At 32.1% G+C, this 21,778-nt stretch overlaps 1 protein-coding gene across 1 annotated transcript; it reads left to right on the top strand.

The window, feature by feature from the left end:
- The first annotated feature begins 291 nt into the window (after positions 1 to 291).
- Positions 292 to 13,544, top strand: LOC127720871 (sialin-like). Its single transcript, XM_052227616.1, has 9 exons — positions 292 to 366; positions 1,203 to 1,436; positions 3,447 to 3,534; positions 4,510 to 4,605; positions 5,328 to 5,467; positions 8,893 to 9,042; positions 11,506 to 11,638; positions 12,211 to 12,452; positions 13,347 to 13,544. The coding sequence occupies exons 1-9, from the start codon at positions 292 to 294 to the stop codon at positions 13,542 to 13,544; spliced, it is 1,356 nt and encodes a 451-aa protein (XP_052083576.1).
- Positions 13,545 to 21,778: the final 8,234 nt, after the last annotated feature.

Raw genomic sequence — 21,778 nt, 5'->3', positions numbered from 1 at the left:
CAAAGGATGGTTTGGACCCCAGAGAATGTATGAAAAAAGCATTAAAACAATAAAGAAATGAAAACTTTTAACTATTTAAGTATATTACACAAATGAAGTATTGTTTTAAAACAAATGTTTAAAATACATTTTACAGCACCTCTTTGGGGCTCTAGCAGGTTAATACTGGCGGTTCTAGGATTTTTTGGATTCGTCAATTCCTATGCATTACTGGTTAACATGAGTGTTGCTATTGTTTGCATAGTCAACAGAACAGATGCATCAGTTACAGAATTCAATTCATCGTTCGTGATGAAAGATGATTATAATGACTGTGTGCAATTTTCTACAGAGGGGAATTCCTCATATGTACCTGATATTCATCGTGTAAGAAAATAGTAAAATAGTTTTTATAAAGTTTGTGTGTACCTTCCTTCAACTCGATTTAAGAAATAAGACTTTACTTTTGTAATGGAGACCTTAATTAAACAAACTCCTAATAAACCCAGCTTTACATCAGCTTCTAGCAAGTATTATTACAACTTAATTATATGTTTTTTTCTGGTCATTGCACTTACTACCATTAAAAATCTCATTTCTAAACATTGCAATAAATCTTTCAAAACACAGGGATCGATTTTGTCTAATAATCATTTATGATAAATATTTTTTATGAAGCCTTGCATAATTACGTTAATTCTGTTGACATTTGTGATTTGTCTACCTTAAACACTACTCTTTCACATACCCTAGTAAAAACTTGGTACAATAATCGAATGTGCTTTTGATAGAACAGGAAAGAAAAAGCTGTTGAATGGGACGATGTATTTGATGTTTCAATTGAGGAGTGGTAGTGTATAGCGTAGAAACATCAACAGTTTTGATAATAGTGCAAAATTGTAATGATTGTGATTGAAGATTTTGAAGAAGGTCTTTGGAACTGTTTAGAAAGCACATCTGATTGACACCGCTGGATAAGTATACCTATCACCATATTTCTGACGGCCATCTTTTACTACTATAGTTTTCTCATTTGTTTGTTTTACTTTTTGTCATGTCTGGACCTTTTATAGCATACTATACCTATAGGTTTTGCCAATTGTTGAAGGCTTTACGGTGATATATGGCTGCCTATATCTACGCCACTTGGTCTCTGGTGGATTGTTGTCTAATTGGCAATCATAACACCTCTTCTTGTTTAATCTTTTCATTTTGTATTACAGGGTGGAACTTTTAACTGGGATACAACAGTGCAAGGGTTTATACTTGGAGGTTTCTTCTGGGGATATCTTGTATCACAAATTCCAGCAGGATGGCTTGCTACGAGATTTGGTGGGAAAAGAGTGTTTGGATGGAGCATTTTTATTGCAACCATCTGTACTATGCTGACACCTTTTGGAGCAAAAACCGATTATAGACTACTGATAGCACTACGTGTTATTGTGGGGATGTGTAATGTAAGTCTACACTTTGTTTTAATTCAAAAAATATATATTTACTATTTTACGTGCAGAGATATGTTCCTTCATCATATTATAAACATTAAGAATGTCTATTTAAAGCAAAAATGTTATAACTTTGGTAACACACTAGTCTATGTACATCACTGTTAAAGTCTATGCACAGTGGCAAAAGACAAACAGCATTATACAAAGCACAACATAGAAAACTAAAGTCCCTGACTATGCAATTTTCTACATGTAGTCGAATACTAGACTTTATTGATCGTAATCAGGTTTTGCGATAGTTATACAATATTTATAACTTCCATTAGTCACCTTTCTTAATTTCCTTTGGCTACATATCTCTTTCACCTTCGCGTTTGTTTTCCTTTTTCTCAATTTGCAAAAGTTTTGAACTTTTACATGTTTTAACCTTGTCGCTTGTTAGTCAATTCAATTTAAGGGTACTGTATAGAAGAATGTTAGGAAATCTAACGTAATAGAATAACATTAGTATTTTTGTTAAATTGCGAAATAAATCAATATGTTCTGTTTAAAAGTATCAAAAACAAATAATACCCACAACAGGACAAACACTTTTAGGTCAGCCAGGCATATGCAGAGAAAAATTTCCACTCGTGCTAATTGACCATATATAATCCTCAGTAAGGATGGAAACGAGTAACCTAAATAACGATTGACAATGAAATCTGCTTAAATGCGATAACGAAAAATATTTTAGTCCATCTAACGTATACGAAAACTGACAAATGCGATTTGTAGAATGACAATAAATGTTTGAGGCTCATTTGATGCTAGTAATAGTGACCGGTAAACGGTAAACGGTAAACACCATTCCCATCCACCCTCCTGACTATCAAACTTTTTCCAAAACCTCCATCCATATGAGCAAGATCAACTTTATATCTATATAAATAGTTCAAATTAACAACAATTAGTTAAATAAATCATAAACATTTCTATATGCTTTTTTCTTTATTAGACCTGATTGAAGGATTAAACTCAAGTTTTGAGAATATTTGACTTTTTTACCAACACCTGTACCTCTTTTCAAACTGACATATCATTTTTCTTGAACATTAAATATAACAGCCACTGTTTGACTTACTTAAATAATTACCTAGGACGAGCGTATTTCCATTGTCAAATTGTCACGGTGTTGAACTTCAATAAAAAAAGTTTGTATTCACTTTATTTAGTTGTTTGGTGATTTTTTATTGCACTTTCTTAACAGTAATACGGATAATAGTTGGAAAAGCATAATATGAATCATACGATACTTATAGGTTTCATAACGAGTGAGTATTGGATATCGCTTGATATCAACTTGAGTTATTTAATTTCAATATAGTAAACGAGCCTTCGGCGAGTTTATTATCACTATTTAAATTAAACAACGAAAGTTAATATCAAGCGATATCTAATTCTCACGGGTTGTTAAACCTGTTTCTCTTATGGTCAGCACTCTCAATTCGTTAAATCTAAAAAAATCCGCGAATCGTTAATCTTGTATTTTGCACATACCAATATGACGTCATATGTCCTGTTCCAGCTTCAAACTTAAAGATAAGACATTTAAAAACTTTTTTGTACGCTTCAGAATGTAATCAAATTTGGCGAAAAATATATTGTCAGCTTTAAAATGTAAGTGTTTTGTATACTTTTGAAGAAATCACATGTGTCCGTTGCCATGGATGAAATGAACATTGTCTTAACCTTTGAAAGTCTTCAATGACCTAACGAATAGCCAATGAAATTGTCGTAATATCGTCTCATGATGCTGGATAAGCCAATTAAATTAGAGCAGTTTTCGTATCACTTTTTCGTACCACACTCCGTGCAATGTGATACGAGAAATCTCTCTTCATGCAAGAAATAGATAACAGGCCACAACCATAAGATAACAAACAATAAAATCATAAATACAATAATTTATGAAGTTATATACACGTATACCTATATGAACAATGCGTAACATATTTCAGTATTGTCTACTTGTAACAGGGTACAGTGTTTCCTGCAATGCATGCTCTGTTTGGACATTGGTCACCACCATTAGAGAGGAGCAAGCTTACAGCCCTTACATATTCAGGTAACATGCAATCAATGTGGAAAAAATAAAAATATCCGTAACTGATCTGACTATTTTGTCATTTCAAATATGTTTGCTAAAAATAATTTTACATTGAATTATTCTAGGCCAGTGCCATTTTAAAAATGTAATGTCTATCCAACGACCAAGTCCAGAATAAATTAGAAAAACATGAACGACCTGCCAGCTACACAAAATGTATTAAACGATTAATCAACTCAAGGTACAAATTAAAGCGACAGTGGTTTTCCGATGTTCATATCTCGTTAATCGATTTGAAAGAGACAAATTAAGGAAATAAACAAAAATCGAGGGTATCCCCAAAGGAGCAAAACAGGGTACGTCCACAGGGTAAGTGTCTCCTGCTATGCATGCATCACCTACCATGTAATTACACATTCAGTCAAAATGTCACAATCGGGAAAAGGACATTTTCTGTAAAATTACAGAATAGACGACTATACTGGTATTTAAAGATCTAAGACCGCAAAAAACATCTCGCTATGGAAGTGAGACACCGACACATTGGATCAGTCAACCGTAAACCATATGTAGTGTCAATTTCTGTTGTTCTTTCCTCATAACTGTGTTAGAGCAGTTAATCTATAAGGAGCACATCACTTTAAATGACGTCTGAATATTGTGAACACACACGAGAGTAACGTATTTGATAATCTCATCATAGACACAAGGACTGAAATTTTTATTGAGACATGTGCACGTCATACGATGAGGCGGAGCAGCTGATATGTTACTGGTGAGAAATAGGAAGTCGACAATTTAAAAGTTGAAATCATCACTTTTGTCATAGATTATAGTAAACCTATACGAACAATGACTAGTTTTCTTAATGATTGCGGAATGATGCACTAATATGAGCTAACAGAATTATTTTTATGTCACATTTGAGATTTCTGAAATGTTTAAAATATTAAACAAGACCTTTAAAAGTTTAACTCATGTATTGCATTACAGGAACTCAAGCTGGTATAGTGATAACTTTTCCACTGGGAGCTTACCTTTGCCAATACGGATTTGGAGGTGGCTGGCCATCTATTTTTTATGTTTGTGGTAAAATACCTTTTTCTGTTTATTTCTGACATTATACTACTGCATAAATATACTTCTCATTTAGATGAAAAGCTTGCTTAATGTATTTTTGCATTTAGCGATGATCAAGTGATTGAACCCTTTCGAATTGTATCTTTACCATTAAAAATATAACAGGAAACTAATAATACTTCATGGTGATTTTTCTATGCTTTGTTGGAATTCAAAAACATCTGCATAAAATTAATTTTGAATATTTTAAACGAAATGTACTGAAGCGACTTTCTGTGTTTGGTTACATTTATATATTTAAATATTGCTTTTAAATACAATAGTTTAAGAAAAATGCATTGCTTTAATTCACTTCATCAGGTTCATAGGACCACAAGTCCTGTAAATCAAAGTTATCAAATAGAAAACTAGGTGAATAAATCTTTAAGCTGAGGTTTTGTATCCTATGTTTACAAAAAAATATATATATTATGAAATTATAACCAAGTATTCGAAACCAATTCAAAAATAAACAAAACTGTTGAATTGTAACCATACGCATGCATCTAGTTATCAAGCGTCATGAAGTTGTAGTGTACCAGGTTTTTAATGGGGTTCGTGTTGCCAAGTCTCTAGTGGTCTGTTTGTTGTTTTGTTACTGTTGTTTGTCCTTCGTTTTTATTTTTAGCTATTTCTTTTATGATTTTTGAATGCCCCCTTGGTATTTTTTTCTCTCTCATTTACACTTTCAGGTATGGCAAGTTTTTTATGGTTTGTTTTGTGGATGTTCTTTGTTAGTGATTCACCTGCAGAACATAAACGGATCTCACGTAAAGAAAAAGAGTACATAATAACCTCATTAATTGATAGTGCTCACAAGAAAAATAGGAGGGTAATTAGAATAAGTGTACATGAATGATAACCTCAATGATCACAAAATGACATTGCGTGACTGATGATAGCACCATGGTTTGCATGATGTATTTCGAGACATACATTTTATCGTTTATCTTTGAATACATCTCACAAACACATTCCCAATCTAACGTCAATTTGGATACAAATATGCGTACAGCTTGATCTCTAACTAAAATTTAAAAACAATATATTCGATGAACAGTTATACTAGCTAATATGTTATTCATTGCAAATCCTTTCAACAGTTTAAAATGAGTATAGATTGTACGTAAAATCTATAAAAAAGACTTTGTCAAAATAATCATAAAACATACTTTCTCAAAACCAAGTCCGTAGAAACTTTTGTTAAATCGATATGTTGTTACCAGATAAAATTTTATTTTATTGATATAAAATAATTGTGGAGTCAGCAACTACGGTTAATGACAGTCATCTGTCAAAGTGGTGTTCTGGGTGAAAGAAATACTCCAAAACGTCGAAATAAGCGTAGAGAAGAAGCGTGGAAAGAACTCGTTTAAACGCTATTGAAATGTGTTTTTTTAACTAAGACACAGTAATCGATTGGATAATACATAAAAAACGAAATCGGTGGCTCTAGGTTTAGAATTATTTTGTACCATTAAACGGAAATTCATGGAGCAACAACATTGTTGTTTTTGATAAATCTATGGATTGGTTTTTATCATTTGAATATTATTAAACAATTTAAAGAAAGTTTTTTATCAATCTTATGTTTCTTTTTATACGAATTTTTAACTTTTTAAAAAGAACACACTTAGCTCAGAACATAAAAGAGGTAAAATTCGTAAAGAATGAGCATAAGATCGATATATTTATATATTCTGGTTCTCAAATATGGAACAGTATAGTATCAAATGAAATGAACTTGAGTAATACACTTGTATCCTTTAAAACAAAATGTTACAAATTTTTTCATAAATTATGCAAATTAATATTCTTTTTCAATAATATCTACATAAAATTGTATTTTGTGTATATGTTAGCGGCAATAAGTGAAATTAGGCAATAAGCTAACGCCTAGGCATTAAGTTATTGCCTGAAATTTTTAGGCATTAAGCTTTTTTCCTGAAATCTGATGATGATTATTCAACCTATTGCCAAGCATCATTTCAGGCAATAAGCGAACTTTTGGGATTTTTATTTTATCTTCCAAGTACATGTATATTCGATGAAATATTTCAAATATTAAATTAACATTAAATTAACAGATCTTCAAATTTTAGTATGTTTCCATAAGTAACTTGCATGTCTTTGTGGTATTACAAAAAATAATAGGTTTCAAACAAGTGATTGTATCTAATGAAAGGAGAGGGTTTTGAAGATTTTATCTGAAAATTATTTGAAGAAAATTCACACTTTACTGGTTCAGCTGGTTTTTGTCTGGTCAAAAAAAGACATGAGTTTTTGCTCACATCATCTTTAAATTCCATCGATTTTATTGGATATGTAAACAAAAAAATACTGTTAAACATTTTGTTAAATACCCCCAGGCCATCTGATCTTTGTCACTTCTTAATCTGGATTATTATCATTTAAGTGCCATGCTACTGCAGAAACATTTTTTTAATCTTTGCGGTCTTAATTTAAATAAGGGAAAACAAGGTGCATATACGCAAGACAGTAAAATGATCTTCTGGCAAAAATTAAACTTTTAACTTTTATAATCCCAGAAAAGACGGCAACTATAGACTACTACAATTATAAAAGTTATAACATTTTTGCTTTTGGAGGCTTTGACAGTTTTTGATAATCAAAGTAAAGGAGAATTATGAGGAAAATTAAAAAAAAATTATGTTCTTTATAGAGGAACTGTATCATGGTACATTGGAAAAGGCACATACATAGGTCATGGCGAAAGAGGCCGTATGATTTTAACAACTTAATAATGACTAAGCAAATATTCCTCATGATTCCATCAAACTATTTCTTTCACTTTGGGAAAATTGTAACATGCAGAAAACGTAATTAGGGAAAATAGTACTTAGTGAAACCCATTTTATCTAGAGTTCAATAGTAGAGGACAGGTTGATTTAATGGATTTCCAGTCAAACTCAGATTGAAACTCTGAACTTCTTAGGGTGTACCAAAATCTCCTATTAAACAAAAGTTTATAACATTAAATTTCTATCGTCAAAATGAGCGTCAGAGGTGACGTTTTCATCAATTTTTGGTACGCTCCATAAACTTCAAAGTGACAATGGTCGTGAATTTACAGCTTTGATAAATATCCGAGTTAAAACTAAAGTGGCCAGAACTTGTGACTTCAGGTAGATGACATTTTAAACTTCAGTTCTTATCATGATATTATGTACCAGATGTATTTTAACTTTAAATAAATGTCTTTTTATTTACTTGCATGTACAGTTTAGGCATTAAGATTAATACCTGGACACATTTTTCAGGATTTAAGCTTAAACATCATTTAGGCAATTGACCTACTCTCTAGGCATCAGCGTATTGTCTAGGATTTAAGCTTAATGCCTAATTTCACTTATTGCCGCTAACATATATATCATTATAATATTGTATGTACTTTATAAATATGTTATTATCATTTTGAGGACTCTCAAGAAGATTAGTTTTACCTAATGGGATTATCCTCTTGAAATAAAGATTATTTATTTATTTATTTATTTAAGTCTCTAAAATTTTATTTCACAATTTATTAAGACCCAAGGTTATTTAGTTCTAGGTCATATCTTGACCTCCAAATGTCTTTTCTGGTCTGAATCCAATGATGTGTTACTGTTATTATAACTAACATCTGGTTTTCGTATTTCTAATACAATTGATTTATTGATTGGAAAATTGATTGATTTTTATTTTCTTAATGTCCAGTTGCAAAATTTAGAGAACAATTTAAAACAAATCTTGTAAGTGAACTCAATCAAGTTGGCTAACCGGGGAAGAAGGCGGGAAATTTAGCACACCACTGGAAAAAGAAGGTATATCAGATAGTAGACATTCTGCTTTCCAACAGGCCATTTACCCCCCCCCCCCCCCCCCCCACCACCACCCCACCCCCCCCCCCCCCCCCCCCAAGTGTTGGTGCAAGGTTTATCTAACGCTCAGATAACATGACAGTCTTCTTACATTAGTCATTCGATGTAAATACATATTCCAACCAGGATCTGGCTTCAGTGGCGCTCAAACATATGTTTTATATGTAAGTATTATTATCTATTTGCAACTACATGCAATCATTATCTAAGAAAAGATCTCAGAAAATAGTCCAACAAAGTTAAAATGATGTCGATCAGGTTTCATCATTTGCTGCAATATCAATATACTATATCATTTATTTATATGCTAAGTGATGATTGCTTAATTTCTATATTGTAAAAATGAAATATTAATATGGAGCTTTGAATATTTCAGGATCTGAAGGTACCTTGGATGGCCATAATTAAGTCCATGCCGAATAACGCTATCATCGTATCCAACATTACTTCAGACTGGGGAGGATATACACTCTTATCTTATATACCAACGTATATGAATGATGTTTTTAAGCTCAATCTTACTTCGGTAATGTATAAAAAATTGCAATTTCATTCAGGTTATATACAAATATTTCATCTTTAAACAGTGGATTCACCGACAGACATAATTCCAGTTTCCAATTGTGTTTACTTGCTATAAACTACTATCTCAATTTTGTTGAGCAGGATATGACAGTTGTTTTCCATTTGTTTGATGTGTTCAAGCTTTTGATTTTGTCATTTTTCAAAGGACTTTCCGTTTTGAATTTTCCTTGGAGTTCGGTATTTTTGTTATTTTACTTTTTACCCTTCCGGAACATCTCAGATCATCCCCAGTTTTGGTGGGGTTTATGTTGCTTAGTCTTTAGTTTTCTATGTTGTGTTTTGTGTACTGTTGTTTGTCTTTTCGTCGTTTTCCGTTTTTTGACATTGCATTGTCAGTTTGTTTTCCACTTGTGAATTTGAATAACCCTTTGGTATCTTTCGCCTCTCTTGTAAAGGATTAAACCTTCAGATACATCTCCACTCCGAAAAAGGGTTTTTAATTGTCATTTTAGAATTCCTTTGAGCATTGCGTAATCTGCGCGAAATTAATGGGAATCGATTCACTGCTTACTGTAAATTGCAGGTTAGGGATGTGGTTCTTCAGTAGGGATAATGACACAGTCTCTAGGTTTTACTATTTTGAATCACCAAAAACAGTTTATCATGAGATCGGCGAGGATATCAGTAATGCTGTGGAATGTTTTGTTTCTGTTTATCGTATTAGTAAGAGTTGGGAATCGTTGATACTGATTGGTGAGCGTATGGGCTATCATAAAAATGTCCTCTTATGATTACGATGTGGAATGACATATGGAGAGTTGATCCGTTCATGTTACAGTTGCACACCTTTTTCACAGTAATGCAAAAACAATTTACAGCTGCTGACCTAATATGGAATGAACTTATATATGGTTCAAGGACACAGTTATCGTCCTTTGGTTTTCGTTGTCTACGAATATAGTCCCTAGTGTGAACAGTGTATAACTTGCATTTTTTTTTTATACACTTTCCCAATTTATTTCTTGATATTTTATGCATGAAATATTAAGTAAGGGGATGAAATTACATGTTTAAAAAATTTGGGTGCTGAATCTTTATGTTAAGTAGTGATTTGGTCCAGTTAAAAAAGGTCAAAAATTAGAATGTCTGAAGCTGTCAAACTGAATTGTAGCCCCCCTTAACACAGAATTGTCAATATTTTGAGTTAGAGCTGGTAGAAGTTTCTATAATTTTGATATTATTTGTATCAATAGTAGTACACTACACTGTAAAAATCTTTTTGAGATAGAGCAGGTGCGATTTTTTTAATTTGAATTTATTCTCTAAAAGAAATGCACTACGAAATAACTGTGTTCTCGGGCCATATCCTTGTCTATCTAATGATATCGTAGTTACATAATTTAGACTGTCTACTTACTATGCAAGGAATCTCTTGTCATGATTGTAGTATGTGATCATAAGTTACCGGATGAAAGATCAAGTGACCATAATAGAAACAGGTCGGGAACATACGGATCAAATAATGATATCTCATAATTCAATTCAAGCAAGGTGTCGGTAAACTTTCATTGCTGTATACTAAAAGTACCTACATTATCTTTTATTTATTATCATTCTTGACCATACATTTGTAGTATCCAAGTATGTTAAAACTAAAATCAAAGCGGTTCAGTATATTTCTTTGCTGGATTTACCATGTAATATATGTATAAAACTTTTGTAAGAGTTACAATTATCATTAATACTCAATTAAATCATGTGACAAATAAGAAAAAGACTAGAAACACAAATTATCCAAGTTGGTTTTATGTTAACAATTGCTAATAAAGAATTCGTGGTTTAATTAACAATCAAGGAATAAAATTGAGAATGGAAATGGGGAATGTGTCAAAGAGACAACAACCCGACCATAGGGCAGACAACAGCCGAAGGCCACCAATGGGTCTTCAATGCAGCGAAAAACTCCCGCACCCGGAGGCGTCCTTCAGCTGGCCCCTTAACAAATATGTATACTAGTTCAGTGATAATGGACGTCATACTAAACTCCAAATTACACACAAGAAACTAAAATTAAAAATGATACAAGACTAACAAAGGCCAGAGGCTCCTGACTTGGGACAGGCGCAAAACTTATATTTTAAGCACTAAGTATACACACTCATTTAGTTCATCTGTAACTATAGTACATTATCTGTTTCCTAGAATATTTTGCAATTGTATTTATTCTTTTAACATCCTTTTGTTGGTGCGTGACTTCTTGATCTTACATGCTGGCATAGTTACAGACTGGCGTTATTGTTAATAATTCAAAGTCCAATACCACTGACCACTGCATTTACTTGTATGATACGAGATCCTGTTCTCCCTGATATTATAAGTGTATCCAGACATAAGTTTTTGGAATAGTTTGAATATATTGTATGGCTGACAAAAATTTTGAGGCATGCTTATGTATACTTTTTAGAATGGTATATTATCAGCGTTACCTTATATTGCCTTTTGGGCAATGATTAATGTAGCAGGATGGGTTGCTGACTTCTTCAGAGTGAGACAACTGATGTCAACAACGCTGACCAGAAAAGTTTTTGATGCTTTTGGTAAATATATTGTTTTAAAAAAAGGCACAACGATGACAACTACAAATGTATTCAAATTTCAAAGTTAAGTTTTGAAATATTTTTCATGACATTTTCTTTTTTGTATTATTAAAAAACGTTTTTCATGTTTTTATGTTGGGACTATGGATATCATATATAAGTATGGAGTTGAAAAGGGATTTAAAAATATTACAGACTCACTTATTATATATTTATGTCGTATGTTGTGGTCATGTTGAATATATATAGTGAAACCTGTCTAAACCAAACCTCTTCGGGACTTACGATTTTGTTCGATTTTGGATGATGTTCGGTGTCATCAGGTCACAACGCATACAATTTGATATGACTGGGCTTCAGAACATGTTGGATTAGCAAGTTTTTCGGTTTATACAAGATTCGGTTTAGACAGGTTCCATTGTAGTTAACAAAAAGAAACTTTCTTCGCCAGTTACTACAGATAAAAAAGGGAAATATGAAATAACCGTCACGAGACAACAATCAAATAGCACAATCATACAAAATAAAGTTATATATTTTTGTTTGTTTTGATCCATTGTTTTCAAATCCAGGAAAGATAGTACCTGCTGTGTTGATGATTGCTCTAGGATATGTAGAATGCTATGCCACAGCATTGGCTGTTGTGTTGCTAGTCCTCAGTGTCGGTCTGTCTGGGTTTCAGTACAGCGGGTTTATTGTCAACCATGTTGATATAGCACCGGCGTATGCAGGAATATTGTTTGGGATATCAAATGCGTTATCTGCCATTGGAGGCTTTGTTTCTCCTATTATAGTCGGCGAGATAACGAGAGAGGTTAGTTATTAAATATAACGACGGATACAAAGGTCACTCTGGACTAATTTATTTCTACTTATGTATATAATAACAAATATACGAGGACTGATATTCAGGACTATCGAAACTGGTATACGACCCACATTTTGATACAATACATAAAAGGATCAGTATTTACAGTTCAGAATAATCATAGCGTATATATACACAACACATATAATAGATGTTCGGAAATGGTATAACGGTTGCCTATAATTGCTTTCATCCACTTTATTCGAACTTTGGTGGATAGTTGTCTCATTGGCAATCATACCTCATCTCCTTATTTTTATATTAGTTGGTGAAAGGACGTGGGGCGTTCAAACGTGGATTTGCACAATAAAAAACAACTTATGAAGGTTTTGTATTTTTTTTTTAACACATTCAAATACCTAGTGCTTTATGGTAATGTGCACCATTTACTTCTTATCAAAATGATTTTGTCGTTTTCCATGGACAAACATTTATTCGTTGCGGAAGGGGAGAAGGGTTTAAATTTTTTAGAAGAGTATATCAATGTTAAATGTTGTGAAAGATTTTTTTTTAATAAAAATGGCATTATTCTTTAACATTTACTAATGTAAGTCAAGGGTTAAAAGATTAACCTGATGAATTAATTCTAGACATGAAAAAAATAAAATCATTGATACATTTTTGCATGAACGTTATTTCTTATTCGCTTTCTCTTAAAACAGTTTAAAAAAGTAAATTTGTAAAATTCCATTAACACCATAATGTAGAATAATTTCCCAAACTAACTAAACTGATTTACTCATATAGATCTCCAGTTTATTGAGGATTGAGGTGATGTGTAGTATTAACATAACACAGGAAGTCTTCGGTAAGAATATTGATATTTTTCTATGTTTACAGGCACAAACAAGGGCTGAATGGCAGATTGTATTCTACATGTCTGCTGGTATTTACATTTTTGGCGCAATATTCTATGTGATTTTTGCTAGTGGTGAGTTACAGCCATGGGCTCTAGAGACAATCCCCATAGAAATTGATAATGAAGAAAATTCCGATGCTGTTCGATTGGAGTCTATGACTCTAAAAGACATTTCATAATATCCGAAGGCTTGATTTATCCTGCTATACAAGTACTTGTTATTTACATTTGAATGAGTAGATACTTACAGACTGCTAACTATTGGAGACCTTTATTGGGGTATACTTTTGTCTCTCTAATATAATATTGTATTTATAAATAACAACACAACTTTAATTGTGTATTTGATGTTTAGTTATATTTATATCTTGACTTTTAAGTACAGCTATTTCTAAAATCCTAGTAAGGTTCATTATAATGGTGATACATGGTAAAAAAACCCTCGTACAACATAATGTTTATTGGTATAAGTAGATGTGATATGAGTGCCAATGAGACAACTCTCCATCCAAGTCACAATTTATAAAAGTAAACCATTATAGGTCAAAGTACGGTCTTCATGGTTTCATTTCATTTAGTAACTGGTACAACGGAAAATATGAAATCCGTTTTGAAAATCTCGTCGGCCTTACTAAACATTTGTTATTTTATATGATTCATATCTCCTATGACAATACAGATATTACAAAACCAATGCTAGATATATGTTATTTTTGTTCATATTATAAATTCCCAAACTGTTATAACATTACTGTTTTTCCCACCCTGAATCACCTACCCCTGCAGGGCTTTTTGAAAATAAATGTAATTAGGTCGAGCCCCGTGCTTTGGTTTAAAAAAGTATTCCGTATTGTTTGTAACTTTATATTGCTGGCTTTTTATTAATCGTTCATGGAAAAGATGAGTAATGCTTTGCCTTATTACCAGTGTATCTATATATATATTAATGTGTTGTGATATCAGTCTTCAGCATTAAGATGCTTATTTTTACTGATATGGTCATTATAATCTGTAGTCGATCCTTTAAAACTTTTAATATTATTTAGATGTACTACTACAAAAAGTTATGATACCTCTTGCTATTTCCCTGGACAGATGCGTGTTTCTGCAGCAGTTTATACACAAACAATAACGATAAAGCAGACAAAATGTCAACTTTTCTGTTATCTTGTGAGGTAAAGGAAATTCAACCAACACAATTTAAATGTAACATGTGTAAGCAGAATAAGATCTAGTGGTCAACATTCGATGTTAGTGCCTGTATCATATGCATACTCAGTTTGATTGTTCTTACCACCTCTTAAAGATTACTTCGGGCCTCATAAACATTTCCTCATGTTTATGTATCTAATGTCTTTTTGACTTATGTCTGCTCCCAAAAATTATGTCATGTCCTTTCTATAAAAGGAGATGGACGGTAAACAACACTAAAACAGCTAGCCAAAATAGACGTCTTCCCTGCTTCTTCAGTATTCCGGATTTATATACCGAGCATTGTAATTGACCATTCAGTTAAACTTGAATAAACAATGTAGTTTAACAGAAATACACCTGCATGCACTATCTGGTTGCTTATAATGATAAATAAACAATATTGGAGCCTGTAATTCAGTGGTTGTCGTTTGTATCATATTTGTTTTTTTGTTCATTATTTTGTACATCAATTAGGCCGTTAGTTTTCTCGTTTGAATTGTTTTACATTTGTCATTTCGGGGCCTTTTATAGCTGACTATGCGGTATGGGTTTTGCTCATTGTTGAAGGCAGTACGGTGACCTATAGTTGTTAATTTCTGTGTCATTTGGTCTATTGTTGAGAGTTGTCTCATTGGCAATCATACCACATCTTCTTATTTTTATATATAGCATTAAAAGCAGAGAAATTTTTCGTATGCAAAATAGCGAATGTAAAGATTATGCATTGATATGGCTTTGAAAAATTATAGAAATATATTGTTAGTGGTATTTTATAAAGATACATCGTGATTGTACGTGGTATTTGCCCAAAAAGTTAAAAAAAAATATAATATCATTTATATTTATGGTCGATCTTGTACATTCAAAGATTTTCCATGAATACCCTAATTATTACCACGCATGCCAAATTGTAGGGGGTGAAGTAACAAATGACGAGATTTATCAAATTTGTGAAAACATACAATTGTTATCATCTAATCAAAATTCATTTTTTAAGATTGAAATAAATGTTAATTCATATCATTTGTTCTGATATTCGATACCCATGTTTGTAACAATTTCATACATGTAGAATAATTAAACATAACAATTGCATTTGTATCTCATACTTTCATGAAATATATGTTGAGTCATGCATGATGCTAAATTATACATATACGTTTATTTTACAGTTTCAGTATTCAATGTTTTATATATATGTAGGACTCTTAACCGCGATGGTACTCCGAACCGCGATGGTACTCCGAACCGCGATGGTCACTCTGAAGTGCGATGGTTTGACGCTGAAGTGCGTTTTAGATCACGCTGAAGTGCGATGGTGTAATTGTGACGCTATCTTGTTGATAGCTATGCCGACAATGGCCGAAGCGCGATGGTGTTATCACTGAAGTGCGATGGACTACATAAACAATATTTTCAGTGCTATTTTAGGTCGATGTAGAAGTCAATTTGTTTGTTAGAAGCAGTTTGGGTTTTTAAAAGTTAATAAGGGGCTTATAAACTTTTAATATTACGGAAAACGAGGAGCGATTGGTAGAGAGGAGAAAATTAACCTTATGTAGCGGATTTTTTTCGAAATCGACAAAAGGTTCTTTTTTTACGTACGATGGAGCGTGGCATTGTCTAAATAAATACGGGTCCACGAAAGACTCTCTGCATCATAATATTACGGTAAAAGAGGTACTCATGAGAGGAACCAAGTAAAGATAAAATGTTAACACAGAATTATGTTCACATGCATTAAATCAAGGAGGACGATTTCTTATTTAGTATACAACTAGAGTTGCGCCGTATTATATGTACGGTCCCAGGAAACTGAATATTATTTTAACCCAATTGCGATGTTCCGCTTCATTTTTAAACTCTGACCTTTTCAAAGCTAACATTATACTGGATCCTTCGTGTCAGTGTGGGTCTGATATTGAGGATTTTCATCACTTTCTTTTCGTTTGCCCAAAATACACTACATGTAGAGAAATTTTACTTAATCTTAATTGGCTTACTGAAAACTTTATTATTGATACTAAACTATTAACTTGTGGAGACCTTGAACTTTCGAATGAACAAAATCTCCTAATTTTCAAACATGTTCAAGATTTTATTAAAATGTCTAACAGATTTCTAGTACCTTCATAAAGAGTTATTGCTACCGGCACGGATGATCATCACCATCAAACCTAAGTCATCATCACAGAAAATATGATTTGCTTCTTTTTCTTTTCCTCCTTTTCCATTCTTCTTGTTCTTTTCTTCTTTTTATTTATAGTTCGTATGATATTTAATGAATTCGTTCGCTTTACATGCATGCTCATAATGTTAATAATGTATATATACTTGTATTGTAATATAGATTGAAGATGAACAACATTTTATTACTAGTTGTCCAGCATACAATAATGACAGGGAGATATTTTTCAAGGAGATAAACTGTATCTGTCCCAATTTTATATATCTTTCAAATGAGGCAAAATTTGTTTGGTTATTTACTAATGAAAATTTGTCTATACTTAAATATTTAGGGAGCTATATTATTACATGTCTAGATGTTAGACGAAATGTTAATTAATGTATGTAATAACAATGATAATTGTAATGATTTTATAGTTCTGATTCTGCCTGGAATTAAATGTATGTGATTTTTTATAGAATGAAGATAATAACATCTGTCTGAACTTTTCAATATTTCATTTTAATATATAAAAATGTTTTTCTGTTACAAATCATGATGTATTGTTTTATGTGTACATGTTATGTTGCCCACCAAGGGCCCTTGATTGGAATAATAAATATTCTTATTCTTATTCTTATTCTTATTCTTATTATAGAGAAGACTTCATAAGTATGATTTACTTGTGTCTCATCCATTTTGTTGATATTTAGCAAATAAAATATGTTTAAACTAAATCTAAATAAAAAATTAATATCCTGGATTTTATTGAAATAAAATGATCTTGGTTATATCAATTAATTTGCCTTGATTTCACTTGAATGCTCTCAAGAATCTTTGGATTTGAAAGGGAATAATTTGGCAAAACTATCTTAGTTATCTCTCTTTGCACAATTAAATACGGACGAAATTACAACAGTTTGGAAATATTGAGTGATTAATTGATTTCCAGTACTTCCAGGCGCGTAGCTACGTTTACCGTACTACTGCTATCATTCGGTATATCGAGAAAAATGATCGCTAAAGAATAAGTAATGGTGGTCAAGTATTGCGATTGGATCGTGAACTATCTGGTATAGGATCGCGAACGAAATCTTATCCAGAAGACACATACAATGTCAATAAGTAATTTAATTTAATCAATTATAATGACAAATACTGGAAAAATAAAACTGTCTGTCAAAATAGTTCAACATTATGATCAGTATCCGAGAGAAATCAAGGTTTAAAAGAACACCGTTTCACAAAACTACAAAAGGCGGATTGCTCATCGAATTTTAGAGAAATTAAAATGTAAACATACATGATTTTTTTCAAATTTTTAATGTATAAACTACTTTTCTCTTAAAAGTATCGTTCAATATTGCTGTTTAAAATAGTTCTTATAATCTTGTTATATTTATAGAAATTTTATATTTCGGATCGTGAAAGATTGGGTACTACATTTTGATAATCGTGAAAAGGGTCGTGAAAGTTCTGTTGCCGCTAATTCGTTATTGCAAAAAATCCACGAAAATGATCAAATTTTCCTTTAAACAAATGATAATTTATATTTGTAATTGATATAACAAAAGATTAGATTTGCATGACTTTTTCAGCTTCATGTTTTTTTGTGAGTAGGGCTATGATGGTTCAATGCCATTGGATCTGATTATTTGATAATTTCTTATCACAATATAAGTCCGTCTGTCCGTCTTTCATAAGTTTTTTGTCGTTTGAAAAGTTAAGATTGTCTCATCTGATTTCCATTTATTGTTTTGCACAGTCATATCTATAAAACGAAGATCCTTGTTGATTTTTGTAAAAATTGGAAAAAAATTGTTGAAGGCCGTATGGTGACCTATAGTTGTTAATTTCTGTGTCATTTTGGTCTCATTAGCAATCATACCTCATCTTCTTATTTTTATAATCACAGACATACAACACAACTGAATTCAACGTTCAAACACACTTACAATTAAATCAAACAAAGACACCAACAAAATAGTTTTTGTAGTTGATAATAGTCAGTATAGTGAAGCATAATCACGGAGCCCCGTATAAGGGCTGTATATGTGGTGTCTGTAACCCCTATGTCAGGATTATTAATGGGAACCAATCAGAAAAGTTTGTATCGTTAATGAAAAGAACATCTTATATAAGTACGTCTGAACCAGTGACGACTCTGCAACAGATTTTATCCATCGGATCACCAGCAGTAATGGTGATACAAGGCTGAAAATACATTCTGTATATATAATTCGTCTAAACAACAGACCAACAATGTTAGATCTGTAAATTTGCGGAAGCAAATTTTTTGTTCTTCCCTGGCCGGGATTCTAACTCATGCTACTGAGATTTCGTGGCACCAAATCGCCTTGCACTATGCCCGACGCGCTAGACCACCTAGGCTCTATAAAAATAAAGCTTTCGATGGCCGGGTGTTACTTTTCCTCGTCAGTTTTTATCAAGCGTCGTAACATGATATATAAGGCATGAAGATGGAATTGTTACAGATCAGCTGAATTATCTATTGTAAAGGATCCTACAAATTAATGTAAGATGTAGCCACAGAAATAATTTTATTATAAGTACGTCTGAACCAGTGACGACTCTACAACAGATTTTATCCATCGGATCACCAGTGGTGATACAAGGCTGAAAATACATTCTGTATATATAATTCGTCTAAACAATAGCCCAACAATGTTAGATATGTAAATTTGCGGAAGCAAATTTTTTGTTCTTCCCTGGCCGGGATTCGAACTCATGCTACTGAGATATCGTATATATATATATATGTATATATATCACACACAAAAACGAAAGCATTAATTTACGTTCTAAGTAAGTAATTACATGCACGCTTCAACCAATACAAGTGTATCAATTGGTAAAAGTTATTTTGTTTGCTGATCATTTAGTCTGGACACGTCTTGTCTTTCACGATCAGAATAATACGTTGAATGATCTTTCACGATCAATTTTTATCAAAAATCAAAAAAATTATAATTTTTCAAAAATAGTATGAAAATTTTCAAGTAATAGCATACTTTCACTTTACTGGACTATCTGACACAATAAAGATTAAGTTTCAAATATATCATGATATATTGGAATGTGATCATTATAGCTACAACACGTGATTTTTTTCTAAATAATTCTTATAGGATTGTGTGTCGCCTTTTGTGTTTTCTTAAAAAGTAGTGCATTTTTCTTTAACTTAGTGCACAGTATTATTAAGTAAGTTGAATTATTTTAACAGACATAATTTTTGTTCTGACTTGTTCCCTCTTTTGAAAATACAGAAGATTTTTCATAGATTTTGAAATAGAATTACACTTAATTGCATTCACGATTCGATTACAGATATTTCACGATCCGATCGCAATGCTTGACCACTAAATACTTTAAAAGAACCTTTAAAAAAATGCACATGAGTCTTGTAATTATTTCATCAATGACTTATAATTCAAAATAAAAGTGACAAAATTTTTAATCAAATGTATCATATTATCTATCTGTTCATTTTCTTTCGAAGTCTGAATCTACTGTGAATTCTACTCAATTTCCTACTGTTTAAAGCAATTCATTATCTGCTGATAAACTATGTGTGATTTGCATTTGTATATAATACCTGGCCATTTATGAAAGTTAATTATTTCACGAGTCCATTAAAAATGAAGACTTTCTTTTTTACTATCTCTAAAGTATTGTATTTTTTTTTGTCGATTAATTGTATTACCCCACATTTCCTTTTAAATATGTTTTACGGTAACCGGAACAAAATTTAAAACTATTTTGACATGGAACATAAATATATGATACTGAGGATATTTTGAAAAATGTAGTTTTTATATTCCACACATAATGGTCATCATAGCATTCGCACAAAAAATTAACAGCCAAAGTTACAGAAAGCCAAATTGTGTAATGTAAATTTGAAAATAGAATGCTATTTTGATTGATAATCATTATGAATGCCAAAATGTATATTTAACTCTTAATTTTGAAGTGTTTTTGGTGTGTTGATGAAAAAATATGTTGCAAAAAATGAAAAAAAACAAGTTAATCAAAAATTTCAGATGGTATAAAAATCCAAACAGTTACATTGTAATATATAAAGCAAAAAGCCAAATGAAAACATGCCAAAGTTTAAAAATGCCAAATGGTATTTAAAAAAAATACCTGTCTGCTTGTACTAGCCAGCCGGCCTGTATGTTACCTGGACTTTAAAGTGCTAGTTCACCAAAGAAAAATGCCCACAGTAAGACACTTATCTTTTCCTTTTTGGAGTTCCAGTTTTTAAGTCTATGATTTGACTTGGGGCTTAAATTTAACTGAAAAAAGATAAAATCAGTCTCCTGTACAATTTAAAAATTTTGTTATAAAAAGTAAAATATTCCCTTTGTCCCCCCATTCGCAAATGGATAAATAAATTAGGTAAAATATGCCTCTTTTCCCAATTAAAATGTTCATAAAATGTTTTTGACCTAGCCACCAGGCTAGGCTCATTGATCAGTCTGAACCACACGGCTAGGCTCAATGGGCAGACTGAGCCACTAGGCTAGGCTCAGTCTTAAAGATGTTTCTTGACCTAGCAAACGCGCTTGGTCAGACTTAGCCACCAGGCTAGGCTCACTGAGCCTACAAACTCAGTTCGTACAAGTAGTAGCAGATACTTGATACGTATGGTAGGAGACGTTACTATACCTAAAAGGGAGGTATAGCATCTGTGAACCCTAAACACAGAGACCGGCTTAACTTCGCCATACGTATCATGAATAGTATCCATGCGTGTACTTACTCAAATTTATTTTCAGTCAGTCAAGATGATCAGGATTATTTTGTTGACAACTATAAAATATACATAATATGTAACAGAGTTTAACCTTGTAGCCATTTTCGTCTATTTTCTCTCTTTACAATAAAAGCAGATTCGACATAAACAAATAGAACACTACTGCTTATTCATTTACCACAGACAATCTTTCATATGGAAGTCTTATTTCATGTGTCACAAAAACTTTACTGATTAAATGATCCATTAATATCAGGTCAAGGTAAGGTAAA

This window comes from Mytilus californianus, unplaced genomic scaffold, assembly GCF_021869535.1.
Source record: "Mytilus californianus isolate M0D057914Y unplaced genomic scaffold, xbMytCali1.0.p SCAF_11, whole genome shotgun sequence".
Classification (NCBI taxonomy): Eukaryota; Metazoa; Mollusca; class Bivalvia; order Mytilida; family Mytilidae; genus Mytilus; species Mytilus californianus.
Note: the sequence above shows the minus strand (reverse complement) of the source record. Positions and strands in the feature narration are given on the sequence as shown.